General features: G+C 39.6%; 1 protein-coding gene across 1 annotated transcript in view; it reads left to right on the top strand.

Annotated features, from left to right (window-relative positions):
* Positions 1–26,528, top strand: part of GPC6 (glypican 6) — a 1,123,860-nt gene that overhangs the window by 1,013,446 nt on the left and 83,886 nt on the right. The window contains exon 6 of the mRNA XM_036297016.1: positions 9,058–9,201. Coding sequence (XP_036152909.1) covers positions 9,058–9,201 — 144 coding nt within the window. The remainder of the gene's footprint in view (positions 1–9,057; positions 9,202–26,528) is intronic.

Below are 26,528 nucleotides of genomic sequence, written 5' to 3'. Positions count from 1 at the left end.
TACTCCAACTAGTTCTTCACTTCCCAGGCAAGATTCAGTGGTAGACTGGCCACTGTCCATAGGAAACATGTTACTTTGTAGTGTTTCCCAATTTCTGTGTTGATTTCAAGCTACCAGCATGATGTCACTGAACACAGAGTAGTACCCCACTATATGGGTGTATGTAAGTAACCTCAGCATAGAATTGGCGTGAGTAGCCCCAGAGCATAGATAATAGTAAGCAATTAGAAAATAATAAGTTGTAAGTGTATAGGACCTTTGTTTTCAATATAATTTATATAGTATTAAGTGCATACAATTTAACTTTTAATAATCATTGTGTTTAATGACTGGATTGCAAAATTCCTGAAAATTTAACAAGTGGTCTTGTGAGCCAGTAAGAACCAGCTCTGTCCAGCACACCGTGGCTATTCTAGGAATCTTTCTCTCACTCTCCAGGCTGGGTTAGTTCTCCCTCCTGGGTTCTCCTATCACAGTTATTACATTCTGTCGTAATGGCCTGATTTCTTATCAGTACCGCATGAGCGCAGGGCCATGTCTAGCTGGCATATCAGCAGCCACCTATGTCCAGTCTTCGTGACACAACCACCATTTGTTGAATGGCGGGTTGAATGAATGACACAAAGCCAGGCTGATGAAACTTACATGTTTATGTAAATTTTGCAAAGTGATTCTTAGAGGATCACTTTAAACGTTATAAACAAAGAGCATATGAAATAATCATTTAGCTAGGCCAACGGGATCAGGGTTTCTTTCTCTCCACACTCAAAAAGCGCTTTGTGCTTTTCCACCATTTGGGAGGAAATATCAAGATGTCTGTTGTTTAAGGAATGCAAAAGCTTCAAAGGAAAAAAAAATCATCTCTCAAGCAAATGGAAAAAATTTCTTTTATGGAAGAACCGATTTTAAGAAGTATGCAGCAATCTGACATATTCTGGAACCCAGCTGCGTAAGCATCAGAGCAGATTATCAAAACCTTAAAACTGACGTGGTAGCTGGAGTTGGAAAAAACGAAGCCAATGAAAAGCAGCCAAAACTGAAACTGATTATTTAACTTGATTCAGTACAACCCAGAATTCTCCTCACAGAATCCTAGACCCATCTAGTGTCTTAGAGTTTGCCAGAGAACTTGGCCAAGGGACCATTATAATCAACATTTAAGGAAAGAAAAACATGAATCAGGGAACAAAGAGAGGAAGAGAACGAGAGAGGAAGGGAGAGGGAGAGGGGAGGGAATATGAAAGAAGATGAGAGATTGTTCTGAGACATAAGAATGAAAACCTGTTTTCTTAAAAGGCAATCCATCAAGGAAATTGCCAAACTATTGAAAGTATAAAACTAAAACACCCTGATATTTAAAATGTTTGTGCAATCACAAACATTGTATAATGATCTTATAGCTAAAGAAAGAAGTCCATATTTAAATGTTTTAAATTTATATTCAGGAAAAAAAAAAACTTCAAAGGCTATTAGCAGAATACTGTTAGGAACCAGAGGAAAAAACGTGTGAAATGAGGTTCTAGGTACTGCTTTAATCTTATATGGTGGTGATGACATAGCTAGCTCTTCTTGCTGCTACCGTTAATGAAATGGGATTTCTTATGTATTTTAACTTCACATCTATTTACTAATGATAAGTGGACGTCCCTTCACTCTCCCATTTCAGTTCCACATTTCACTTCCACTTGGAGAAAAGGCCACCAGCTCCGTGCTGAACCCGGACAGGTGGGGGCAGGTCTGTGCTACCCGCAACCACTGCGGTGCAAGGGAGGCTCTGCCCCAGCCCACGCTGTCGTCCACTTTGCTGTGAGAAGCAGCCAGTGCCTGAGATGTGCTCCCAGTTACCTCTAGAACCCAGGCGCTTGGCTTGCCCACCTGACTCTTTTGTACACAAAGTCTTCTGCTCTCTCATCCGCTTGTCAAGCAAAGTGAGTAGCAATTAGCAAATGATCAAGAAACAGGACTTTCCAGAGGGATGCCAATTAAATCCACAATGAGCCATCACCTCAGGCCTGTCAGAATGACTCCTGCACTGCTGATGAGAAGGCACATGGGTGCGGCCACTGTGGAAAACAGTATGGAGTTACCTCAAAAATTAAAAATGGAACTGCCTTATGACCCAGCAATCCCACTTCTGGGAATATATCCAAAGAACCCCTAGATGCTAATTCAAAAGAATAGATGTACCCCTATGTTCATTGCAGCATTATTTAAAATAGCCAAGATTTGGCAGCAGCCCTTGTCCATCAGTAGATGAGTGGATTAAAAAAAGCTGTGGTACATTTACACAATGGAATACTACATGGCCATTAAAAAAATGAAATCTTACTTTTTGAGAAATCATGGATAGACCTGGAGATTATTATGCTAAGTGAAATTAGCCAGTCAGAGAAAGACAAATGCCGTATGATCTCACTTATATGTGGCATCTAGTGAGCAAAACAAATAAACAAACAAAATAGAAACAGAGGCATGGGCACATGAAACAGACTGACCGCTGTCAGAGTGCGGAACTGGATGAAAGAAGGTGACGGGATTAAGTAAAAAACATATATACGTAACACATAGATACAGACAACAGTGTGGTGAAAGCCAGAGGGGAAGGGGGAAGGGAAGTAGGTGGAGGTGGGCAGAAGCGGGGAGAAATGGGAATGGAAAGAGACTTTGCTTGGGGCAATGAGCACATGCTGCCGTGTGTAGATGATGTTTTATTGAGTTGTACACTTGAAATCCGTATGGTTTTGTGAGCCAGTGTCACCTCAATAAATTAAGTTAAATAAAATAATCTGCATGACAAAAAAAGAAAACAGGATTTTTTTGGTTATATTTATCAAGTTAAAAGTTATTGCTTTAGTTTTGCTTTAGTTTGGCACAGAAATGGAGTAAGGGAAACATCAAATGATTTTTTTTATGCATGATTCATTTTATTTTCTGAAGGCAGAAAGGTTAAACTTTGATTTCGAAGAGGTGATTGATTGAGACAAGTGTATATAACACACAGCATGGTGAGTGTCTGGCCCATCCCAATGCTCAGTTAGTGAATTCTCTTTCCTTTCCAATCTTCTTTCTCTTTACAGAAATCCACCTCCCCATTGCCTTCAATAAATGCTTGCAAAAGGGAGAAATTATAATATTTTTATTTATTCATGGATTTTTATTCCCAATTCATTTTTCAAACACATGTTGTATGGTGAGATCTCTTACAGGTTCTGGGATACAGTGATGAGCAAAATGCGTAAGATCCTATCCTTCGTGAAGCTTAAATTATTCATGCATCACTCTGCAAAATCCATATATTTGATTTGTCATCTGTTGTTGTCCTCTTTAATTACAGATCACTTCAGATGACAATACATCTTTGTACCTTTCAGTGTATTTTTAAGCACCTTGTTATTTTATCACATCAGCCTTGAGAATTGGGGAGAACGTGTGACCCCCCAAGGTCGCACAGGTGTCAGGAAATCGACCAAAGTTAGGACTCCAAGATTTTAAACTGTCATTCATGACCTTTCTATTATGACCTTGCAACTCTCTCATGAAAATATGTGTGGAGCCAATGCAGATATGATAGCTTCTGTTTCCCTGGGAACAAACCCAATAGATTTGAATTCCCCAAGTGGTCGCCTAACAAACAGTTCATTCATTAACACTGTAATACAAATTAGAATCTAATAAGTAAATAAAAAATCCTTACTCTCAAAACATCAATTCCAATTAAATCTAGGTAGCATTAACTGCCACCTATGTTAATATAAAACATTAGAGTTGTTTGCAAATTTCAGCACAATTTATGGGGCTAGCAACAACTTTCCCAACATAATAAAAGCTCACTGAGTAGAAACTGAGAAGACAAATTTTTTTAAAAGCATAGGAGCTGAGACAGGATTGATCTGCAGGCTCTGCTTCTCAGGTTGCCAGCAATGGCTTCAGTGGACATATAATCAACCTGCAAAAGATAAAAGAAGACAGGATTGTAGGTATAAAGCTATGGGTGCCTCTGCAAAAGTACACATCATCGCCCTGACTGGTTTGGCTCAGTGGATAGAGAGTCAGCCTGTGGACTGAAGGGTCCCAGGTTCGATTCCAGTCAAGGGCATGTACATGTTGCAGGCACATCCCCAGTAGGGGGTGTGCAGGAGGCAGCTGATCAATGTTTCTCTCTCATCGATGTTTCTAACTCTCTATTCCTCTCCCTTCCTCTCCGTAAAAATTAATAAAAAATATTTTTTAAAAGTACACATCATGTTAGTTTATTTTAAAGGAGATATGTTGCCCTAACCAGTTTGGCTCAGTGGATAGAGCGTCAGCCTGTGGACTGAAAGGTCCCAGGTTCAATTCCAGTCAAGGGCATGTACCTTAGTTGCAGGCACATCCCCAGTAGGGAGTGTGCAGGAGGCAACTGATCAATGTTTCTCTCTCATCGATGTTTCTAACTGTCTATCCCTCTCCCTTCCTCTCTGTAATAAATAAATAAATAAATAAATAAATAAATAAATAAATAAATAAATATGTTGAGATGCTGCAACATTCTTAAAGGAAAAGTGCTTGTATTGAGAAACCTAAGACACAGCATTCGAACCTGTGATCAGCACACCTCCCTCTCTTTCTTGTCCCTTATAACGGTTTCTTCTTTCAGCACTTTCTATCTTTTATGTCAGCTTCTTTAATCTCAGAATGCCAAAAGACTTCTGAGACATCATCTTAGTAATCCTCTTAAAAGAGAGGATTCATGTGCCAGATACCTTCTGGAAATCCACAGGTTTTTCGAGTCAGCTACATGGGAAGGATAATTCCTTTGTATATCTGTAGCGTCTGTCTGCATTGGGACTTCCAAATACTTTTCCAAATTATCTAATTATCCTTTCAACACCCCTTGGAGGGAGGCAGGCAGGAGGTTATACTGATTCCATTTCTACAAGGAGTAGAGCTAATGATTTGTTCCACAATGAGGTGGCTTAGCCTAAAGCTGTATTCTCTAGAAACTTCAGCCACGAAGAGAAGACCTTGAGTCTCTTAAAATAATATTTCTTCTCTCGACTTAAAGGTAGTGGCTGGTGGAATGGCTCACAAAAACCTCTAAGTAAATGCAATTACATCCCAATCCCTTCTTCTCTTGGCCAGTTGAAACAAGCCTCACAGTGTATGTCTCCATCATGTGAGAACCTCCTGGGCCAAATAATGTTGGGAAACACTACAAATGGTCTCCCTTTTGACAAGTCAGTGCACATGTTAGCATAAGGAAGCCCAGCTAAAATACCTCATTCAACTTTGACTCATGGATTCTATTGTTTACGTAACTGCTGTTAACTCCTGGAAATAATATTGTGTGGAAAACATTTAAGAAACATCAGCCCACATGAGTGTGCCCCACCCTCTTCGAATCTTCTTTTTAAAAAAAAAAATATATATATATATTTTATTGATTTTTTTACAGAGAGGAAGGGAAAGGGATAGAAAGTTAGAAACATCAATGAGAGAGAAACATTGATCAGCTGCCTCCTGCATACACCCTACTGGGGATGTGCCCGCAACCAAGGTACATGCCCTTGACCGGAATCGAACCTGGGACCCTTGAGTCCATAGGCCGACGCTCTATCCCCTGAGCCAAACCGGTCAGGGCCTCTTCGAATCTTCTTATTCAGAACTCAAACCTTCTAGAAAGAACAAACCATGGAATGATATAATTATTTCATTATTATCAAGCACCTATTTTCCAAGACATTGGCTTTTCTGTTTTCTGCATTGGGTGTTGCATTTTAATTATCAGAGCCTATCTGCGTGATAAATAATATTCTTATTTCTGTTTGACAAAGCAGTCAACTAAGGCTCAAGGAGGTCCTCTGAAGTTGGCATGGCCCAGAGCTGTCCTCCGCCCCATCTGCCACCTATCTACATACTTGCCCTTGGAAAATGGGACCAGTTTCAGGCCTTTCAATACCATCTTTAGGCTCATGATCCAGATCTGCATCTCCAGCCCTGACCACTATGCAGAGAATCTTGATCTACCAACATTCGTTTAACCTAAGGCCCCTTCTCCCACATAACTCCCCTTCAGTTTCTTCCCTTACTCCAAATAGAAAACATTAGGGTACCCAGACCACCAGGAAAAAGGTTCATTGGTCTTTGAGAATAATGCAGCCCTGGGTCTACGGCCACAGAACTTTGTCTAACTGCACTGCTGCTATAGCAAGCTCAGAAAAGAGTCTGAGACAGTCCGAATGTTCTACACAAGAATCCCTTTGGCCACCCACCATGTAAACCCCGTGCTTTAATAATACTTTGTCTAGCCAACAGATTGCATGTATTAAAGATGAAATTATTGTCATTTTCTGAGTCATCTAGGTTGTATGACAGATATGTGTTGCTTAAGAAATATTCTTCACACCTGGTCAGCATTGTAAACCTATGAACCAGGAGGTCATGGTTCAATTCCCTGTCAGGGCACATGCCTGGGTTGTGGGCTAGATCCCCAGTGTGGGGTGTGCAGGAGGCAGCCAATCAATGATTCTTTCTCATCATCGATGTTTCTCTCTCTCTCCCTCTCTCTTCCTCTCTGAAGTCAATAAAAATATATTTTTTTAAAAAATAAATAAATAAAAAGAAATACTCTCCACATGAGAATCACACATGCTTTTAATCATGCCCAAGTGAACACAGGGCAAGTTGATGCCTTGGTCTCCTTTGCCACTGTTCCCTTTAGGTTTTGTACAATTCTGAAAAACAGTTCTTGATCCTCCAACTTGGCATTTCCACACTAAAATGTCTTTTCTTCTGACAAGTCCCTTTTTCTGAGGGTATAATAGACTCTGTGTTGAGGGACCTCTAGATTCATCTTTGACATAATGGTGCCAGATTTTTACGTAGGTCTCCATAATTGTGAGTTAGTGTTTTCTCCAGTTTGGATCATAGATCTGGCAATTTCCTCTCTGAAGCCATCATCAGAATCCAAACCTGATACAAATGATGGAAAGCTGCTGGGCGATATTAAGCAACCTATATTCTGTTGTTATAATTAATACCTCCCACCCCCATCCCAGACAAGTGGTAAGATTTTCTGTTGTGATGAAATGTCTCCTAGATCACGCATATTCTTTCAGAGCATGTCTTGTTCCTTTTATCTAACTTAAACCAGTGAGCCAGATTTTTCCCAAAGGGCGAATTAAGAAGGTCTGTTAACTCTTTCGGTACCTGGCTTCAAGAAATCTGGGCGAGGCCATCAGTATGGTTTTGCCTCAGGGCGTTATACTTTCTAAAAAGCCAGCTGTCATATTCGAAGCTATCCATGATAGCACATTCCATGAACCCTGGAGCTTTGGAAACGTTAATGCCCTCCCTCAGCAGTGACCTTGCCGCGGGGAAGTGATTGAGGCACGAGGGAGAAAGGGGCCCGCTATCTTTATTGCGCTGGTTTACACCATCAACCTCAGAAATTGTGTGAGAGAGGAATAATCAATAGTGTGTTAAGACCAATCTCCAGGAATGCCAAGACAACGCGTTCGGCTCTACAGAATGCAGAGCTAAAGGAGAACTTTTGAATACGGCACAAGAGAAATGACCTGTAGTGGTAAAACCAAATGAATTGTGTCTCAAGGTGGAATTTGTCACTGGGAATAGCACTCAAGAGCTCTCTGTGTACTTCAGTGAAATCCCATAATATGCCTGATGAAAAAATGCTTACTTTAAAGTTAAACAACACAGAATCAAATTACAAAACCAGAAGGAATATGTTCTAAACTTACACATGTAACTTAAGAATTAGCTGATGTCAGTAGTCCCAAAAACTTTACTGGGGAAAAAATACACATATCTAGGAATAGAATCATCTCCTATGTAGAAATGGGAGAAACATAAAATTAGACTTCATCAAAATTTCCTGAAAATGTTACTGTATTTCCTGGAATTCTGGTAAAGGCATTATCTCTCAACCAGCAGAGAGTGGGAAGTTTCTAAAAACAGCAAAGTAGGTATCCCCACACCACCCTGAGTGGAATCACTGTAGAGAAGATCTGCCGGTACCGTCCCTTCGGTCATTACAATTATATGTTTGATTTCCCACAGCAACCCCAATTGTGACATGAACAGCTGTCAGCAACAAAATGAGAGGAAACTATCATTATATGGATTTCACCAACTTTGCTAGTCCTATTTCCACACCATTGCTCAAGAAGGTGTTTCCAAAGAATTCATCTGGTAGAGGTTCTCATTATTCTGAAGTTATTTTATCTTATAGGCTATACGTGAAATACAATAATAAGTTGTCACGATAATAAGAATTCCAAATGGATGTTTATCAAATGCCAAATTCAAGTATATAAAAATGTCTGGGACACAATTCCTTTAATCCCGCAAGCATTGTATGAAGTAACTATTACACATCCTATTTTTAACACAGTAGTTCCCTCTTATCCATGGGGGATATGTTGCAACACCCCTATTGAAGGTCTGAAAACTCAGATAAGTACCAAACCCAATGTATACTATGTTTTTTTCCTGTGCATACATACCTTTTCACTTAAAGGAAGCACTTTATTGCTTCTCTTTAGCGCATCTGAATTGCCATATCCAAATCACTGCTTTTGCACTCTGGGGCCATTATTCAGTAGAATAAGAGTTACTTGAACACAGCACTGTGGTAAAGCAACAGTCGATCTGATAACCAAGTCGAAGGCAGAGCACCTCTGTGTTCGAACTCAGCTGAGAACGTGCATGTAGGGCAACTCTAAATGTCACTCTGCTCATGTCTGCAAAAGTGCATGGGTATGGATTTGAGGCTTACAAATTAATTTTAGTGAGTAGGCCAATTCACAAATATGGAATTTGTAAATAATGAGGGTTGACTTATTATGTTGAAGAATCTGAGCGTCAGTCACTTTGTATCTGTCTGGGTAATTTTGTGTCATATAAGTGGTTGGATTTGTTTAAATTTCAAAATCAGAGTTTATTGAAAGTAAAAGTGCCATGAAAAACGTGAAAGCCATTGCATTGCATGCTTCCACATCATGATCTTAGGAAGAAATGAATTGTGCAACCGAGTTAACTTTTCCATGTTTCTTCCAGGTCTTTCAGGGATGTGGCCAACCCAAGCCTGCTCCAGCCCTCAGGTCTGCCCGCTCAGCTCCTGAAAATTTTAATACACGGTTCAGGCCTTACAATCCTGAGGAAAGACCGACAACCGCAGCAGGCACAAGCTTGGACCGGCTGGTGAGTTCTCGCAGATAGATGGCCTTGTGGCCGCTGTCTGTTACGGGTTATTCTTCACAAGACGTGATGGGGAAAAGTTGGTTGTGAAGGTCATCTCATTCTGATATCTGCTCCTAGTCTTAATTAGAATATTGAAAAGTAATGAGATCTTCCTTTTAGGTCAAGAATTAGATTATTTAAGAAGTCTTATCACCATTAATCCACTCCTGCAAAGGCCAGATTTTCAACTTCATATTTCTTCTGAAATATTAATTTGAAGACTAAGTTACTCTGTCTCCCAGCAATATAATTATACAATAGCACATTTTTCATTCATTTGCTTCAGTTATTTATTCAATTATGGTAGTGGGACTTTATTATGAATTCTCCTTATACGAAAAGTTTTCTGTATGGAAGACCTTGCCAAGAGACCCAAATCAAGGTGAAAGAAATACCATTTGTGTGTATGTGTGTGTGTGTATCTTTTAAAAGTTGGAATTCTTAGAAACAGTCACTCTTTGATCCATTTAAATGCGTGTCAAATGGTCTCTAGCAACAAAGCAATTTATTTTGAGAATACTGTACAACCATAAACGTAGTAAACATAACTTTAATGTTTTAAACATCAAATCTTATGACAAGAAATGAAAATCTCATAATTTAAGAGAAATACTGCCTGATTATTTTCAGTGAAACTTATAGTATTTATAGTACTATAAACAATTTATATACCTGTAATCGTAAGTGCTGTTAATGTTGCTTTGCCAATTATCTTGATGTAAAATTAGCAGATGAGAGCCTTAAGATCATAAAAACACTTGAACCACATATGATTATGGCATATAAACTCAGATCTCAATTTCCAATTACAAAAAGTATTTTTATTAGTGACTGTAATAAATTAATTTATCATTTTAGTTAATATTCTTCTGTAGTGTAGAACTCATGAGCTCATAAGATTAAATTGGTTGAGTTTGGCCTCAAAATAAGTACATATCAACAATTCTCTCTATAAAAATCAAATGTACTTACAATAAAAGGCCTATCCATGAAGCGCCAATGAGAAGGGGTAAATAGAATTGTTAACTACTAAATTATGTTATAAATTTATTACAGTTTATTAGCAATAAGCCTCCCTCCTTCGTGTAGGTTTTGAAAAAGGAATCATCTGGGTAATTGCTTCAAACTTCTACTTTACCTTGATTATGTTAATTCTCTATTCACAATTTCAGGAAAAGTTTAAAATTAGTCTTCTTTTTTTTTCTTTTAAACAACCAATTAGATTTCTCTAAACAACTAGCCAATAGTTTTCAAGAAATGATGGTTTCATAAGATTCCATGGTTTGGGGTTTTACTTTACAAATTCCTGTGTATGTCTAGATCCTTTTAACGAGAAGCAAAAATGGTGAGTATGGGTTCTCTCTCTCTTTCTCTCTCCCATTTTATTTCCATTTTAGTTGGCTCCAGCTTAGTTATTAGACCAATTCAGGCTTTTCAGATTTTTCATAAACACTTGTATAAGAACTGGGACAAAATGAAGATAGATAAGTTGTGCCTGTAGATGACAATACTGTGTAAAGCATTTCAAAATCTGTTAAGAGAGTAAATCTCAAGTTAAGTGTTCTTACCACAATAAAATAACATTTAAAAACAATTTGGGTACATTATACACTTAGTTAAAATTACAGTGAATTTGAACAATGTAATGATATCTATGAGTACTAATTATTTTTCCCCTTTGAAATAGAAGCAAGGGAAGTAGAGCTTCTAGGAAAGTAGAGCAAGAAAATTAAATTTTTCTAAAAAACAACAATATTTATGCAATTTAGCACAACCTAAATAAAGCATCAACATTTTGAAAATCTCACGTGATGTTTAAAATCTGGTAGATAGGAAAATTGAAATTTGAAGCTTTTATACAGGAACTTTATTGAGGATCTTCAAAATGCCCCAAATATAAAAATCTTGAAGAGTACTTGCAAGTAGCAACCTGATTTAAGCTCTTCTATTTTATGGTGCCTCCAAAAATATTTTTAAGCGATGTTTTTCTAAGGAGAATTAGTAATGGTTAATCACAAACAAGGATCAGATTCAGTGCATAAGGACTAGTTCAATGCATATGAATTTAAATCAATAAGCTAATTTCATCCTAAAATGTTCTGTGACCGCAAGTAGTACTTCCTTATAGGCGTGGCTTCAGGACCTATAAAGGAAGAATGCAGGTTTTATTAATTTTCTATTGAATTAAATTCTGATTCCTTCCTAAATTGTAAGAATTAGCAATTTGTCATTCACAGTCAGCCATAAGCCTACTGGAGTTACCTTCCCAGCCCCTTCGAGCAAGGGACTTTTTCCAATCAAGAGGAGCTATGCAAGGTTATTCTTGAGAAACACAAGTGAGAATGAAGCTCACATCAGATTCTCCCTTTGCAGCCTTTGGCTCCCCCAAGGCTCTTCCCTTTGCGGGTAAAACAGAACTCTGAATAGTGAAAGGGTGAAGAAGTAACCAGCCCGCGCTGTGCAACAGTCAGACAAAATCCTCCTGGAGACACATGCATTGGTGAACTCCCCCGGCAGGCCTATCCAGCACAGCCTTGTTTATAAACAAGTCTCATGTTACCTACTCCTGTCGTAATTTTCCCCTGGAAGGATGTTTCCTGAATATTTATAGGAAGCATGTGTCCCAGAAAAGGAGAATAACTGGAAAAGACTTCCTTTAGTCTCTCTGAGTGTTTCAGCAGAGACACTGCTTCTGAGGGCAGCATCGAAAGAATACTCCACCCCGCCCCTTTCACCCAAGGAAAATAACTAGAGAGCTCTCAGAGAATTGCTCTTACTCCCATTTAAAATTGGTACCTGGGCTATTAACTTTGGGTTATGTTGATAGCTGTTTTTATGTCAGTTATTGTAAAACTATTTTTTATGTGAACTGACAATTATGGGGTTTTAGAAATAAAGCTACTAACCCCAAGCAGGATAAACTGCTGCTAAAATTTATGTGAAATAATTGAAAACAAAACAAACTCTCTCTTAAAAATACATTAATTCCATCATTTAACCTCTATTACATTTATAAGGAACCTTGTAAATTCTTTTATGTCTCTAAGAAACATTGCCATTTGTTTCTGTTTAGTGGAGGTAAATGTTCCATTTCTCTAAAATTATATGTGCATAAGAAGTAGTCTAGGTAGTCAGTAGCTTTCAGACATACTATCCAAAAGTTATTTTTATTATTCAATAATGAATGAATATATTTGTATAAATTCAGCTGCTAATGAAAAGCTGACTCATCAGAGAATATCACAGTCCTTCCTGCCAGCAGCCTTGATTTGTTGGAGATATTAATGTCATCAACTAATTTGTTTAACAGTCCGCTCCCACCATCACGTGTCTCCTGTCACCAACACTCAACCTGACAGTACTTCTACGGCAGCGGGTTGTGATGAGGTTAGTTAAATAGACCAGAGGTGATTATCTGCATGAAGGAAGAGATTGAATCTCTTCCTTTTGTCTTAACTCTATCCTCCATGAATTCTCTAAAATAATTTGATTGTAAAACTATGACTTTTAAAGCATTTCAGTGGAGGCAGAGAGTATAAAAATAAATCAACACAAGCTATCTCAATTTTTAGAATCCGAGCATACAGAAGTATTTCAGATTACTCTTGTAAAAGGCAATTAGTTGTACAGCTCAGAAAGTGAGAGCACAACATGCTACATGGTTCCTGGACACACTTGTGCAGGGAGTGTCTGTTACTCCAGCTGATTCATTATAGCAAAAATGTACTTTGAATTGTATATCTTGGAGGAATATAGTTTATAAAAGTGGACTAGAAAAACACACACACACACACAAAAAAAAAACAACAACAACACAGACTTGGAAGTTAGTTCAAGTTGGTGATGATTTAGACAAATTAATCTCCAGTAAGTATTCCATGTCGTCCTGTGTGTGCAGATTTCTAAAATATTCTACTGCTCAATCTGAGGGAGTTTGGGGTGGGGGTTGGTGGGTAGAATGCCACCTACAAAGCTAAGCATTGTACCTGTGCTGTGCTATTATGTATAGAATAATCTCTCTTTCTTTTTTCTTTAAATTTGTTTTCCTCTTGCTTCCCAGAGGATTGTGTGGAGGACAATGCAACATAGTGTAAGCTTGGTCTTCTTCTTCCTCTCATTCCCATTTGTCTTTGTACACTCATTCTGGAGAGTTCCTGAGAAATTCCACCTCCACCTCCCTGTTCCAAATTGTCTAGCAAGCCAATTGAACACTGTGTATGACCAATGGGTTTAGTAGCCTCCTCTCTTGGTATTTACGGTAAACGACCATTTGGAATTGGTTCATTTGATGGGTGATTTAATTCTATCCGAATGTTCAGACTATGTGTAGTCTGCCTGAAAAACTAGCTCTTCCCACTACATGTATATTGGTTTTTTTCTTTTTGTGCTGAGTGAATAATTACTAATAATAAAAGCAAATCAACCTCAGCTCTCATGCATAAGGAGCTAATTTTTTCATTAACTAGGACGTAGAGAGTTTAGGGGTTTAGAATAGTTTTTGGTCTGGGTTGTTTACTCTATTTTTTCTTTATTTGAATTTACTGATATCTTTTACAGGATTTAGGGAGGAAGCATTGGATATCTTTTACTGCAAAGCATTTGTATTGGGGATGAGGACAAGAATGCCGAGGTTCTCTTACCTACCTTTACATATCTCTAATAATAAAAGGGTAATATGCTAATTAGACCAGACATCATTCCGAACAAAGCCAGGGCTAGAGCGAAACCTGGGTCCTGGGTACCCGCAGGTGGCTGGAGGGAAGCCGGCGCCAGCAGACAGGGGAAGGAAGGCCTACTCTTGCATGAATTTCATGCATTGGGCCTCTAGTTAACCATAATAATCAGATAGATATGTTACCTAATCTGATTTTTCACACCATTCCATGTGGGTACTACCCTACAACAAAGATGTGAACCCTACATAGCATCATGAACTCAAGAGGAAAGAGATTCTCACCTGATGGACACACATTTGTTCATGCAATCCACCTATGATGTCCTGGTGCTGGATGTCAGCCTGGCCTAAAATTCAGGCCATGGTAACACTATGTCTAAAATTCCTCCTTTAAAATTCACTTAAAGGGAAATTGTTTCCTGAGTTATATCACCATTCATCACTTTAGGTCTCTGAGTCCAGGGCATTTGGATGAGGTGAGAAAGTTAAGAGGTAAATCTGGAACAGGAATACTCTATAAGGAAAGACCTTGAGGAAAGAACAGGAAAATGGATAACTTAAGGTTACCTGGTGCTAAAACGGAAATGGGAGGAGACAACATTATGAGTGGGACAAGTCAGGGTCCTATTAGTTTGGTCCAATTGATATACCTAGACAAGCTCCAGTTCAGATAGCCTGTGCCTGCCCTTCCCAACACATTCCCTGGATAACTTCAGATTTTATAGCAGTTGAGCCTGTTCAACCTCCCTATCTGATGGTTATAATGATCCTTGTAGCTTTCCCCAAGAAGACTAACTTCCTTGAACATATGAGAATAAATGTAAAGCATAATATTATCCCCCACCACACCCTACCTGCTGGACTTCCCTGCTTTCCTCATATATATTCTTTAGCCTTTCCCCCCCCAAAAAATAAAAAATCAGGTGTCTATTATTGGATATGATTCTTCCAAAAATACAGTACAACTTCTGAGATTTGTTGGTATGCCATTGGTGAAAATATGCTGTGAATAGTATTACAAATAGATTTAAGTACTTGCAAAATAGCAAGATATGCACTTTATTTTATTGTTTTGGAACCAAATGGACAAAGCAACTCACATTCTGGCATCATTTCCTGCCTGATGATTAATACAAGTTTCAGAGTAAAGTGCTGGTCATAAAAATGTTCCTCTATGCCTCTTCGGGGCCATTTTGGTGTGATTTAGGAAGTCTTGGTTGTAAGGATTCAGGAAACTGTTGCTCCTTTTAAATTGCCATGGCATTTCATTGTCACCTCAAAGGATTCTGCATGGGGCTAAAGCCACTAGTTTGCATTTCAAAAGGATGTCAGGCTGTGTTTAAGAAACTGCTTTATTATCGAGAGCCTCAGCCACTATCTTTAGGTGAAACTGATATTTCCCACCTTCCACTTTGACACACACATACACACAAACATACACACACACTCATCAGTCTTTGCTTGGCCCCGAAGAGAAAAAAACTAAAACCTCAATAACAACAGTACACCAGATTCTCCACTTTAATTAGTTTTCTCAAGATAAATGGGTCAAGGCCAGATTGGCTTTCAGCCTCTGCTGCAGCTGAATAAATTATGCTCCATTCACCCCAGCAAACAAATGGCTACTGCTCAATCCACTTCAGACTGTGAACTGCCCAGTCTTGCCTGAACTCGCTTTATCTATTTGCTGCAAAACCCCACTGAGACACCCCAGTCTCATTTTCAATGAACCCTTGGTCATAACAGCAGCAAAATACAGTGAGCTTTCAAAGCAGGAAGAAAATACAAAACATTAAAATCAAACCACCCAACTTATTTAGTCTCGGTTCCTGGTTTCTGCCCTTCTCTAGGCAACATTAGCAGCATGTGGGAGGCTAGAGAGTTGCCTGACACAAGCCCCTTTCCATTTAGGATCCTTATGGTCAATGAGGCCCAAGTGAGGACTACCATAAGACACACATAAAATGATGGCTTATCTCCAGGACGTTCTGCTTACTCCATGGGCTTGAAGGATGCAGAGATCTAATTCAGTGGCATGCACTGTTGGAGCCTGAGTGGAATGCTTACTCCTTATGTGGAATGAATTTTCAGCCCACATCCAAAGGACAGTGGACTAATTTTACATCCTTTGGAAGCTGTTATTTCATGCATGTGGAAGATTAGGAGGCGCATAGACTCTCTTTCAGCTCAGGCAAGGCCGTGTTTAATTGCATTGGGTTATATACCACGGGGAGAAAGAAGAGGAAGAGCTGTGCTGGCTGCAGAATTCCCCGGGAGATGTGAAAACTCATTCCACACCACTGCCTTAAGACACATTCAGAGAATCATCTGGATTCCAAAAGTAAAGTCATGCCAAGCATTTTAAATGGGAAAAATGTTTGCACACCTTATATTAGGTATAGGGAATCTGAAATCATTTTGGGGGTAATTTTACCAGCAAAACCATTTGCAACTCTGTGTTAAACTCTCCTTTGTCCTCCGAAACATTTAAGCAAGAGCTTTGCTGACCTCTGGCTATCATAAAAATGGAATGTTATACTTTAAGACCCTAAATATGGCTATATAGATTTTATATCTATTTTATGGTATGTTGATATGTTTATTTTCCCCTTCAGATTTGAAAATTTCTTTCAGAATTCCTAGACTTCCACTAAATCCAAATTGATGCATTCTATAGGTATGTCAATCAATCAACAAATGTATTTTTGTTCTTTTCTGTTACATAGCACTTAGTAAAACTAACTACCATGTGCAGTCTACATCATAGCATGTTGTCAGTGCTAGCATCATCAAAAAGACAAGAATTGCCTTCACTGGTTTGGCTCAGTGGATAGAGCATCAGCCTATGGACTAAAGGGTCCCAGGTTTAATTCCAGTCAAGGGCACATACCTCGGTTGCAGGCTCCTCCCTAGCCTGGACCCTTGTCGGGGCTCATGCAGGAGGCAACCAATTGATGTGTTTCACATCGATTTTTCTCTCTGCCTTTTACTCTCTCTTCCACTCTCTAAAAATCAATGGAAAAATATCTTCAGATGACGCTTAAGTATAGAGCCTCGTAAAACATTAGCATACAGGAAAGAGGAGTTTGGTTTTGTAATCTAAGATAGACTACACCAATAAAGAATATGCGGAAGGTATATTAACCAATGAGTCATCATTGACCCAATAGGCTACTGAAAGCATTAAACATCTGTAGCACCTTTAACATAGGCCATATCAAAAGCTCATTCTCCCATCTTATGCCAGAACTTTTGCCCATATCTTAAACAAATGAAACAGAAACTTTGTTGTCAGTTCTTAACTGGTCAGATGAAACGGTTCATCTGCACTCCCATTCATGGTATTCGTCCTCCATTCAGCTATGTAATAGGTGTTTGGGTAAGTTGATTATGAAAGCCCGAATAGACAAGCCTTACTACACTGCTCAAACCATACCTTTTAAAATACGTGTTCATGAGAGGTATCACTTGACACAGATCTTTTATTAAATTATTGAGCAGCTTAAAGAACATTTTTCCTTGTCATGGAAAATCTGCAGTAATTTTTTCTCATAGCTGTCTGAGACATGTACACCACAACTCCCAAATGCGGTGTTCACGCTTATGAGAGATAGAGCTGAAGAAATGGGATATTTCATAAATACTGGTTTTGATGTATTTGCTGTATAATCAATCAGCTTTTAGCTGGCTCTGGGGCCTGTGGAATACATTTTAAAGCACTGGGAATTTGGCTATTCCCATAACATACTTGGACACTCTTTAATGCTAGCAGTAAACCTCAGGCATAAACATTGTAGAGAAAACCAGATGAGAAGAAACCTGTTGGAGTGAAAATGGACTTCCTTCATAAATGTGAAGGGTAAAAAGATATCTGCAGCACACAATAATGGTATTACTTAAGCTCCTTTTTGGTCATTATCGTCAAAGACTCTGACTTCATGGGGATTTCCTTACTAAAAGACTGGCCAAGCTGCTTTTTGAAATAAGTCAGGTTGACTGTAAATGAATGAAACAGAAGCTGCAACAATACCCCTATATTGCTGGCTAACTGAGTTTTTTGAATGTGGGTTTGTGTGATCTCTTTGGAAGCTTTTCCAGTACTGTACTGATCTGGACAGGCCAAGCTAGGCAATGCAGTACCTGCAAACCACAACAACAAAAGAAAGCCCAATAGCTCACAGCAACACAAATTTATTTTTTGTTCATGCCAAGTGCCCATTTTGGGTTGGCTGTGGGTCAGCTGCACATGATCATCACCCTCATTCCTATACCCAGGTACCAGAGCAGCCATGAACTAACTGGAGCTTTGTCTGTTAGAGTGGCAGGGACCTAGAAAATGTGGTAAAGGTGGCTATTGATGTCTTCACCTGTAGGGGGCACAGCACACTGTTCGCATCTCACTTGCCAAAGCAGCGTCACAGGACAGAGCCTACTGTCACAAAGGCCGTGATGTGTGTCCCTCTGTGTCTCACAAAGAGAATGAAAATGGACATATTAGTGAGTAGTAATATTGTCAAACACAAATGACCCAGGCAAGACTTTTAAATTAATAAAAATCTATTTCATTTCCCTCTCCAACTTATTTGAGTAAGAAGGAAAAAAACATCCATTATTCATTCCACAAATATTTATTGTGCACTAAAAAGAACCTAATGGAGGTGATTGGGACATAAAGAGCTCACAACACTTTAGGGATGACGGACAAAACTAGCTATAACTTAAACCGGACCACGTTCTGGTAAAGATTGTAGTTACATTTTTTAAGAATTCTAGGATAAATATAAGTCCTTGTTGCAAAGGGACTATCTACATTGCCCTAGAAAACCAGCATCTCTTCCCAAGTCAGGTTGATTTTTAGCATCGATTTCACCTACATGAACTTTTCATTCTATCATAACTCAACCATAGCAAAGGGATCCCACCCCAAATCTTAAGACAGTATCTCAAAGGAGGATACAGACATCATTGCCGATGTGTAGGAGGAGGAAAAATGGCAATAGAAAAACAGAATGAGAAGAGACTTTTTTATTCCCGGCATTTAAATGTCTTTCAGGTCCAGACAATAAATATTTAAACAAGGCTTCGATATTGCATATCGTTGAGTGCTGTTCTTGTCTGACTTGATGTCATGCTTGTTTAGGCAAAGCAGTTTTTCTGCTCTTCTCCTTTCTGGATCAGCCTAGTGTAAGCAAATCAAACTGTTCTCCCTCTCTTTCCCTCATCACTTAAGATGACCAAGAATTCGAATTCTGGAACTTGCCCTGGTCTCCTTTTACAATATCTGTTTATTTCTGAACATCATTCATGAAGGGGGACGCCTTTCCCGGTTCATCAGGAAAATCACACAGCTGACAGCAGCAGCGAGCTTATTGATTGCGACGGAAGTCTCAGCAACGTGTGTGCCATGGGCTTCGGCCTGGACTTCGCCAAATCGTAGCGCTCTGATCCAGCTGGAAGAAAAATTACAATATAAATTCATAAATTATTCATGTGTGGTGAGGCAGTGAAACAATGACTTTGTACGTTTTATTCTAAGGGATTCTGACCTCGGAAAATTCCCCAGAGCGGCCTGCACTCATTTCAGTACAGAGCACTCGGCTCTGCACTTGAAAAGCTGAGCGTTCCCTTCGCTTGCTCTTCACGGCACCTTGAGTGCTGGAGGAAGGTAAACGCACGGCAGCTCGGCCAGGTCTGGGGAGGAAGCCCACAGGCACCCAACGGCCTGAACCGGTCTCCACACGCAAAATCCAAAACCCGGAGTCTGCGTTTCATGTGAGACCCGTCCTTGTGAGGATGTTTCCTGTTACTCAGGAAAATCAAATCTTCTTCAAAAAGGAGTCTCCAAGGAACCAGGAATATTTTGTTCTGTCTTTAATGGTGAGGGCACAAGTGAAAACGTTTGTTCTCTCTTTTGTCAAGCTCTCTTGAAATAAATAAATAAAATAAAAAGGTCTTCACAGTATTTTCATTTTAAATCTTTTTCTTTTCCATGACTTTGGAGGGTGAGAAGTAAAAATAATCTCTAGGAATATGTTTTGAAGAAGCTGACTTTGGATAACTTTGATTATTGTATGGCAAGGAAGTAGCTTATGTGTGCATGCTTCTGTGTGTGTGTGTGTGTGTGTGTGTGTGTGTTTATTTTTTAATTAAGACACTATGCAGGAAGATCCACCTGTTTCTTTTTATAGATCTACTAGGGGCCCAGTGTGTGAATTCGTGCACCTTGAAAGGAACTATGGGCCGCGAGGCTGTGGTGGGCACAGGGGTGGGTCTCAGCCCATCCTCCGCACCCCCACCCAGCCCCTCCCACCTTGGCCCCTGGTCTCCTATCTGCCAGCAGCCCCACTCCCGCCACCGCCACTCCCACTCACTGACAGTGCCGGCCCCGCTCACACCCGCTGAGTGATTGGGGCCAGTGGCAGCAGTGGGTGTGAGCAGCATCTGCTGTCCTGATCACCCCTTAGGAGCAGGGGGAGGTGGAGAAGCCCTCAGGGATGATCGGGCGGCAGCCTCTGTTTGCACCTGCTAACGGTGCTGAGCAATCAGGACCAGTGCCAAGCACCAGCAGTGGGTGTGAGCAGTGGCTTTGGCACAGACTGTGAGTGCAAGTGGGGCCAGGCCGGCAGTGTGTGTGAGCACCCAGCAGGACCGTGGAGTGTGGAAGAAAAGAATTTTCAGTAAGCACCCGATGACAGCAACTGGTGCCCCACCTTGATCTGGCGCCCCCACTCACCGGCTCCACCATCCCGCTGTAGCCAATGTCCACCATGTTCTGCATGCGCCCCCCCCGCCCCAGTGGTCAGCACACGTCATAGCTACCGGTTGTTCGGTTGTTTCAACTTTTGATCTATTTGCATATTGGGGTTTTATATAGTGAGATTTTTCTTGTATATTTTTACGTCTATATTTATAGTTACAATGTTACCTTCCTTGAAAATTGACCCTTCATCTTTATGTAGTGACCCTTTTCTCTAGTAGTAATTATGTGCCTTAAAATATAGTTCTTTCTGATATTAACATGGTTACATCAGATTATTTTGGTTAATATTTTTTAATATCTCTTTTTTATATCTTCACTTCAACCTTTCTGAACCCTTATGTTTTAGATGTGCCTCTTGTAAACATCACATAGCTAGGTTTATATTTAAATCTGGACTAATGATCATTTTATTTTTAACTAGAGCATTTAGTTTATTTAAATGTACTAGAAATATTGATATAGTTGTATTTATTTCTTCCATCTCATTTTTTTAAAATATATTTTATTGATTTTTTACAGAGAGGAAGAGAGAGAGATAGAGAGTTAGAAACATCAATGAGAGAGAAACATCGATCAGCTGCCTCCTGCACATCTCCTACTGGGGATGTGCCCGCAACCCAGGTACATGCCCTTGACCGGAATCGAACCTGGGACCCTTCAGTCCGCAGGCCAACGCTCTATCCACTGAGCCAAACCGGTTTCGGCCCATCTCATTTTTTTTTTATTTCTATTTGTCTCATCTTTTCAGTCTTATTTTTTTTTCTTCTTTCTAATGGATTGAGAATTTTTTTCTCATTCTACATTTTATCTTTTAATGTTTGGACTTTAAATACTTTATTTTTATTAATTTAATGATTAATCTTGAAATTTTAGCATGTGTCCTAACTTAACAAAGCCTGTGTTTAATTAGTCAATCAATATCTTTAGCCTTAAAAACACTAAGACCTTAGAACACCTTAAATTTGATGATTTGCCCTCTAAATTATATGCTATTGTTATTGGAAAATGTAGTTCTATCTTGTAATTTCTTAATCTTACTAAATTTTAGATTATTAGTATTTTTATTATTTCATATTGAAACTTTTAATACAGAACTAACCACATTTTACACTTTCTTTGGTTACTATTTGTCTTTTCTGCATCAAACCGTCCATCAGCATCCACTTCTCTTGGTCTGGAACACTTACCACAGGATTTACTTTACTGGGGGTTTTATTTGAAAATGTCTTTGTTTGTTGGTCTCATTCTTGGAATACACTTGTGCTCTGTGCATAATTCTAAGTAGGCAGTTATTTCCTCTGAGTACATTGTTGCTTATATTTCACTGTCTCCTGGTTTCAATGCCGCTGTTGAGAAGTTTACTCTCAGTCCTCCCTTTGTAAGAAATCTGTATTTTCTTTCAAGCTGCTTTTAAGATCTTCTTTGCTGTTCTATATTGTTACTATAAAGTATTTACCTGTTGATTTACTTATTTATTTCTTTTGCTTAGGATTTGTTGGGCTTTCTGAATCTCATGATTGGTCTCTAATAAATATTCTAATAAATATTTCATAATTCTGGAAAATCCCAAGCCATTATCTCTTTAAGTATTGCTTCAACCTAGTTCACTCTCTCTCTCTATCTTAATCCAGAACTGATTAGTCAGACTTTCTCACTGTATCATATATGTCTGTTAACCCTCCTTTGTCTCTTGCTACATTCTGAATAATTTATTTAGCTTCATTTCTTGGTTTATTAACTATCTCTCAGTAGTATTTATTTTGCCATTAAATCCATCAACTGAGATTTTAATTTCAACAATTATATTTTTCATTTGTAATATGTATTTAGTCCTTTCTCAAATATGCTTCATCCTGTATTTAATAGTATCTTATTCCTTAACTCACATATCTAAGTCCTACCTTTTCAAGAGATCAACCGAAGGACTTGTATGCGTGCATATAAGCATAACCAATGGACATAAGACACTGGGGGGTAGGGGAAGCCGGGGGAATGTCAAGGGGGAGAAAAAGGAGACATATGTAATACTCTTTGTAATACTTTAAGCAATAAAACAAAATTTTAAAAAATAATAAATAAATAATAATACAAAAATAAATAAATCCTACCTTTTCTATCTTTGAACATAGGTATTTTAAACGTTGTACCTGATACTTGCAATATCTGAAATATTTGCTGGTCTCATCTGATATTTCTGCTGGCTCTTGCACATGGTGATTTGTATATATATAAAATATTTTGTTTTGTTTATTTTTTGGGGGGGGGGTTTGTAAGCTTATATTTCTTGGAACTATTACACTAGAAAGTCTTTGTGGCCTGTGGTGAAAAGTATACTTCACTCTTATACTAAGGATTTAACCCCTTGGGATCCCAGCTTTCTGTGACATAGGCTGGTGGCTTTAGGGAAGCCCTACACTTTAATCTTCTGTCCTTTGCCCCCACCCTGCAAATAAATTAAACCCAAAACTTCAGGATATCTGGATTTGGGAAATGTCTTTATATCAAAAGCCTACCTCAGTATTCTTATTTTTTTTTTCCTGGGTTACTATTTTCACTTAGTTTAGGCCTTAGAGGATTTTTTACTTTCTTGCCAACTCATTGATTCTTTTCAAACTAGAGGCCCAGTGCACAAATTCATGCACCAGTGGGGTCCTTCAGCCTGGCCTGTGGGATCAGGCTGAAACCGGCTCTCCAACATCCCCCAAAGGGTCCCAGTTTGCAAGAGGGCACAGGCCAGGCCGAGGGACCCCTCCAGTGCATGATCAGGGCCAGGGAGGGACACAAGAGGTTGGCCAGCTGGGGAGGGACTGTGGGAGGGCTCCAGGGCTTGTCCGGCACATCTCGCTCAGTCCCAATCGGCTGGACCCCAGCAGCAAGCTAACCTAACGGTCGGAGCGTTTGCCCCTTGGTGGTCAGTGCACGTCATAATGACTGGTCGACCGGTCAACTTCTGCTCCCTGGAGGTCAATGCATTTCACAGCAAGAGGTTGAGTGGCATTAGCATATCATTAGCCTATTACACTTTGATTAGTTGAACAGCCGACTGGATGACCGGATACTTAGCATATTAAGCTTTTATTATATAGGATGTGTTGCCTATATTTTCTGTAGCAGTATTAGTTGATTTTAGCTAGGGGGCTCAGTCAGAGGATGCAGTTTTCTATGCTTACCTAAAAATATATGGAAAAATACACACAGGTGCATTTTTCCACCAGCTACGTATTAAAATCTTTTGACTTGGTAAAGCAACATACCATTTTGGATCAGAAAATTGGAACAGGTTTTTATGAAAACTCTCTGTTTCTAATAAATATTCTAAGAAATTCTATTTTGTTGAGCCATATAGTTGGATGCCCTAAGCTCATCTTCAAAGGTTGGTCCTGTTCTGGATCCATCCCTAAACTTCCAGTCTGCAAGGCCAGCAGCCCCATCTCAGCAAGGTGCGCAGCCCCATGTCAGCAATGCCAATGCCTCTCAAAACTAAAGACATCACACGTACCAGAACTACTTAACTTTGAGAAGACAAAGTCAGGTACACCCTTTCACCTTGTCTCCTTGTTGGGACCTGGAAAAATCCTTCTTTCACTCACTGACCAAAGTGATAGGGCAAAAAGAATAGTGAACAGAGCTGGAGAGCTCCCTAGAATGTCTTAGGAGAATCACTGTGGAATGCTTTCCATGGGCAGTGGGCCTCATACAGCTGCTCAGAACTATTTAATCAATTGTGTTGTGAAATATTATGCTTCAAACTATGGTGATTACTATATTTTTAACCCAATTAAAACACACATTTCACAGTGTGTCATTAATAATCATAACAATAATAATAGAATTGAAAATAAATAAATAAAAATAATGTTTTATTACATTTTCCTTAAAAGACCAACACAATTTTTGGAAGGGGATACATTTGCCAAGTTTATGGATACCCAGGGGTGAGGTGCAGACAAGCAGTGAAGCTGGTTCCATAGCTGTTCTGCTGTGGATTGAGAGCCTGAGTGCTTTAAGCTCTGCAGTTGACCTTTCTTCAACAGAATACTCAGAATATGCCCAGGCCCCAACCTGGACTTACATGATGGGCTAGTGTTAAGGCATGGAGAGTCAATAACATATGCCTGCTGAATAGGCTTGCATGGCACACCAATGTTTCATTCATTCATTCATTCATTCACTGCCTCAGACAGAGGGTAGGCACAGGCAGAGAAAGTAAGGAGTATGCAGCCTCATAAACCTGTATCGGGAAGGTGCAAACAAGGACCAGGGGGCTGAGAAAGAAGCCAACCCACGTGGTTTAGTGGTGTCAGTTGCTTACCTTATCCCTCCTATGTCTCCCAACCCAAGTGAGGGATGCGCACCCCCACTCCCCCACCACCACCACCACCCAGGGGCACAGCTCCTTTTTATTTCCACGTGCCATACAGCGCAGGTGCTAGAGCCAGGGCTTCAGAGGCACACAAGAGTTCAAAATTCTGACTGTGTGATCATGAGCTTAATTTAACCTTGTTCACACTTTCTGATCTGTCGAACGGAAAATAATATATAGCACCTGCATTATAGTGCTGTGATGATGATAGCAGCTAATGTCGCAAAGCTCCTAACTTAGCCATTGTCTGCATCAAGCTTAGTTATTTTTAATATTATTGACCATAGTGGTGGTAACACTAGATTGAGCATGACTGCTATTATTATTAATCATAAACTAGGACGATTTCAAAGATTTCATCTATTCATTGGGATTCTGGCTTTAACACAAAGCCTATAGGTAAACTCCATGGCCCCAGCCCTGGCTCTTTACAGAAAGCGGCTGCTTTGGCTTCATGCCTCAGCATTTAAAGAGAGCGAAGGCTACCTGTGAAAGCTTTTCTTCGTGCCTTAAGGACTGGAAGTGGGAACTAACGCTGGCTTTCACATTGTTGTAAAAGAAAGTTAAGGCTAAGATATAGCCACACAGCAAGAACACAATGAAAAGTCCCTGGGTGAACACTGGGGAAGCTGATAAGAGATTTGAGTTCTATAAAAGTACTCGGGAAGCATGCAGGTAAATGGTGGATGAAAATAGCCTAGAGGAATGATGGGGTACAGAGAGGCGAGGGACTCACCACGTCTCCAAATGACTAATTTCTGAGAGGAATGCACATCTCAAGGCCTCCGGTCACCACCGAGGACTGCCACTGAAAGAGCCTTCTTTAAAAACATTAAAGCCAGGCAAGGCAGGCATACTGGCAGACGACATGAAAAAACAAATTAGGTGGCTGAATCAGATGCAGAGACGAACAGCACCTGAAATAGCCTCTTTTTTTTTTTTTTAACTCACTTGAAGGTGAATACAGGGACGAGGCAACGACAGTAACTTAACTGTAAAATGATCAGTGCTTGGAGAGTAGATGTGACGATGGGGACTGACAAGCAGTATAGGAAGGATCTTGCAGCTATTTTTACATTCCCCCTCTTGTCCTCGTATCCCTTTCAAAATTACTAGTAAAGGGGAAATGGGGGCACACAGTTATTCAGATTTTCCCAGTGACTTAGGAGCCAGAATACGAACCCAGATTTCTTTTTTCTATCCCAGATTTCTGTCCACCAATTTGTCCCACTTGCCTATCTTACAAAATATAACATAGTTCCAGATAAAAGCAGAATCTGCTGAACAGTCTAACCTGATTCAGCAAATGAGAAGAATGGTGCACAGGGGTGGCGTGCTCTGGAATAGATGAAGGGTTTTTACATACACTGCCTCTCTTGTAAAGGCTGAAACAACTGGAAACAGCTATTGGATGTTTCCCTGGAAGAGACTCCCATGCTGGCTTTGTTTCCCAGGGGCCTAATGCAACAATCCTCTTGCTGTCTGTGATG

The sequence above is a fragment of the Myotis myotis genome, unplaced genomic scaffold, assembly GCF_014108235.1.
Source record: "Myotis myotis isolate mMyoMyo1 unplaced genomic scaffold, mMyoMyo1.p scaffold_m19_p_3, whole genome shotgun sequence".
In the NCBI taxonomy this organism is placed as follows: Eukaryota; Metazoa; Chordata; class Mammalia; order Chiroptera; family Vespertilionidae; genus Myotis; species Myotis myotis.
The sequence above is the reverse complement of the archived record's forward strand: the minus strand, read 5'-3'. Positions and strand labels throughout refer to the sequence as shown.